The sequence below is a fragment of the Rhagoletis pomonella genome, unplaced genomic scaffold (assembly GCF_013731165.1).
Source record: "Rhagoletis pomonella isolate Grant_MI unplaced genomic scaffold, Rhpom_1.0 Rhpom_scaffold_16758, whole genome shotgun sequence".
Taxonomy (NCBI): domain Eukaryota; kingdom Metazoa; phylum Arthropoda; class Insecta; order Diptera; family Tephritidae; genus Rhagoletis; species Rhagoletis pomonella.
Genome location: NW_023475275.1, coordinates 1 through 3,267, shown reverse-complemented (window position 1 = coordinate 3,267; position 3,267 = coordinate 1). Strand labels below are relative to the sequence as shown.

The 3,267-nt window shown below is 37.4% G+C and overlaps 1 protein-coding gene across 1 annotated transcript; it reads left to right on the top strand.

Moving 5' to 3' along the window:
- Positions 1-2,104: 2,104 nt before the first annotated feature.
- On the top strand, positions 2,105-3,148 carry LOC118757335. Its single transcript, XM_036492055.1, has 3 exons — positions 2,105-2,217; positions 2,275-2,539; positions 2,607-3,148. The coding sequence occupies exons 1-3, from the start codon at positions 2,128-2,130 to the stop codon at positions 3,146-3,148; spliced, it is 897 nt and encodes a 298-aa protein (XP_036347948.1). The 5' UTR covers positions 2,105-2,127.
- The last annotated feature ends 119 nt before the right edge of the window (positions 3,149-3,267 follow it).

The following is a 3,267-nucleotide window of genomic DNA, read 5'->3' as shown; positions in this document are numbered from 1 at the left end:
TCGAAAAAATCTCGCACACAAATTGACCCGCCCTAATGTTTATACTTCATACGCTGAGCTGATGATACGCCATTGCCTCGCTACCAAGTAACATATATTCCCTGTTCCACCTACGTCTAAGCATTCGCAGTTTTGCGCATTCAATTCCAAAAGTTAGCTAAATTTTTTTCTTGTTTTTATTCTCACTTACCACCACACAGCCGGCGGTTTCGGCAGCCTTTTAACTTGTTTACAGCAGCTGAAAGCTTACGTCATTTGTGTGTATGAGGATTTGTTTGCAGTTTCCTTACAAAAGGTGTGTTCGATGAGTGCACGAGAAGTGTAGAACAGTGCAGTTCTGAACAACATCTGACATGTAGTGCAAGAAAAAGTCTCAACGAACGCTTTTTCCTATATTAGAGGACTCTACTGCATTCATCGGACAGACCTAATTCCTTTTTAGCACCCACACCAAGCCATACAAGTATTTCCGCTCGCCCCGCCACCATTTCTAACGCCTTTACGCTAACTTGTCTTTGTTTGTTTGCTTAGTCGATATGTATGTATGTATGTATGTAGACAAGCGGTGTTAGTTGAATATATGCTTTGCACTTCATTTTTTTCGGTGATAATGTTGTTGCTATTATTATTGTTGCTGCGCTGGTACTGCTGGTGTACAACTTTACACTTCTATCGCCTCTGCGGTGCACAACTACTGTCATCATCATCATCCATCGCTTTGCATTTTGCCACTTTGCCGCTTTTTCCGTTTAACCGCTTCCGCTTGCTGCCATCCTTCATGACGTCTAACAACCGCTTGCTGGTAGCTCACCAACAATTTTCTGCGTTTGCCATAAAACTGGAATTTATTTTGTGTGCGGTTTTTGCCAAACACAAAACTACAACACAGAGACGAGCATGAAGGAGTAATCCAAACAAAAGCAAGCAAAGGCATGTGTCGCTGTCACCAAAGGGTGTTCCTATCATCAAGGCCTGAAAAAGGTTTTAATATTTTTCACAAAACGAAGATGATGCTACTTAGGGCAAAACTTGCTACCTATCGAGATTTATTAAAAAAAATGTTAAAGTTCATTTTTAATTTTACCCTTGACCCCGTTTACCTTTCGGAAGTAGTACACAACCAAAAACTCGTAAAACGATTTAGTCCAATATCTAGAACTAACTTTATTTATTTTAATTAAAATTTCCATAACCATGTGCTTTTGTGTTACTCACCTTTAAATTAATTTTATTGGTGTCATTTTAATGTTTATAGAAAATTTGATTCTTTGTGATAACACGGACCGGATAAAAGATGTGTGGGGCCTTGGACCGGTTAAAAAGTGGGGGCCACTTCCAGGATAAAGAATACGAGAAGTTTCTCAATTGACATAGCGACAGGAGTATCCAAACTACCTTAAAGATTAGTGGTGAAACTGTGCGTGTTTTTTCCTAAACAAGTTTTATAACAGCAAAGCAAAAGTCGTATGTGTATACATCCCTATATATAAAATTGCAATCAGTCATATGATTTCGGATATGTGATGATGATTATTCTTTTTCTCAACTCAGGTAAAAAATGTGCTTTTTTAGACTCCAAAGTTTCGAAAAAATCTGATTTCTTCACCTCCTTGGGAGAAATATTGGTATGAACTCGTGTTGCAAATTTTACATACATTCATTAAAATCCTATTTCCAGCTCACGTTGCGGTAATATCTATTTCACATAAAACATAAGAAGCAACTTTTAAGAATATTATAAATTGTTTGTTTGTATCCATAGTTTGGTTATAATCTTGCTGGTTTTTGAAACCCTAAAAATTATCGAAATTTTGGAATGGCGGTAAAAGTGGACGCGACTTTATCCGATTGAAAGTTATGAACAAAAAAGCTTTTTGGTGGCGTGCAAAAATTCAATTGGAATTAGTGTCAATGACATTAGCACACAAGCCAAAAGTGAGTTAATGTCAGAATAATTGTGAAAATAATATCATTGACATTTAGGGTACTCACAGTTTCGTATTATGTGGTGTGGTAAGTTTGCCATATACTAACTTTAAAAGAATTTGCCATCTGGTATCATTGTTTGTTTTTGTTTCGCATACAAACTAGAGATACCATTTACGGCTAAAATTGCCTTGCTTTGGCATGTGTTTATCTTTTGTGTTAAACTGGCATCACCAAACAGCTGATTATATTTTGCGACGGAAAATGGAAGCAGAAACGTTGAAAGCAAAAGTAAGTGAATTTTTGTGGTTTTTAAATAAAAATGTAAAAATATTTTATTATTTGCAGGTTAAGCAAAAGCGTATACGCAAAGCGCCATATCGAAAATGGAGCGAGTGGGAGCAGCAGCAATTGGTAAATTTTCTGCGCCAAAATAGGCCAATCGAAAAGCCAAGTGCGCAGCTTTACTACAAGCGCTTCTTGAGCGAAAATGGGCTTGAGATAGAATGGTCAACGGTGCGCAGCAAGGTCAAGAATCTGAAGCATACCTACAACAAGACATGGAACAATTCCACCGGGGCTGGGACTATGCGAGATGGCGAAACAACGCGAGGTAGGTTTCAATATTAACAATAGAGGTTTTAAATGTTGTTGATAATTTCTTGATTACATGTTTTCAGATACGCTGCTAAGGGAGTGCCCACTCTATAATGAGTTGGAAGAGATATTCGGTTATAGGGAACATCAGGCTAATGCTTTTGTACTTGATTCAGAAGACAGCAACACTATGGAATATTCCACTGCTTCAGTAGATGACGGATCACCAAATATTGTCCTCGCCCCAACAGAAGACACTTCACGAAGCCCAGCTGGGTTTTATGAAATTGTCGAAGAAAGCGCTACATTGGTAGAAACTCCGCGCACTACAGCGCAAACTTCACTAGTTCCACGTAAAGGGATTTATTCACGCACAGCACTTGCAGATGTACTTGAAGTACATTCCACATTGGCGGAGTTCAAAAAGGAGAAGCTTGTTGCGGAAAAAGAATTAAGGGAAAGGGAGCTTCTGCTGAAGGAAAAGGAATTTAATTTAAAGAAGGAGAAACATGCTACTTACGAAAGACTTAAATTATTAGAATTAGAATCGAAAGAAAAAATTGCAATGAAAGAAATAGAGATGCGGGAGCGTGTAGAGATGGAAAAATTAAAAATTCAAAAGTGAAAAATATAAAAAAGGGAAATACATGGTGAAATTAACGGGTGATTTTTTAAGAGCTTGATACCTTTTTAAAAAATAAAATTTGCAAAATCTCATCGGTTCTTTATTTGAAACGTTAGATT

What these genes read in the sequence shown, in the direction of transcription:
- LOC118757335 (XM_036492055.1), top strand. Translation starts at nt 2,128, where the DNA reads ATGTGTTTATCTTTTGTGTTAAACTGGCATCACCAAACAGCTGATTAT. An exon ending in CAGAAACGTTGAAAGCAAAA is followed by an intron (nt 2,218 to 2,274) that starts GTAAGTGAATTT and finishes TATTATTTGCAG; the next exon opens with GTTAAGCAAAAGCGTATACG. An exon ending in AGATGGCGAAACAACGCGAG is followed by an intron (nt 2,540 to 2,606) that starts GTAGGTTTCAAT and finishes ACATGTTTTCAG; the next exon opens with ATACGCTGCTAAGGGAGTGC.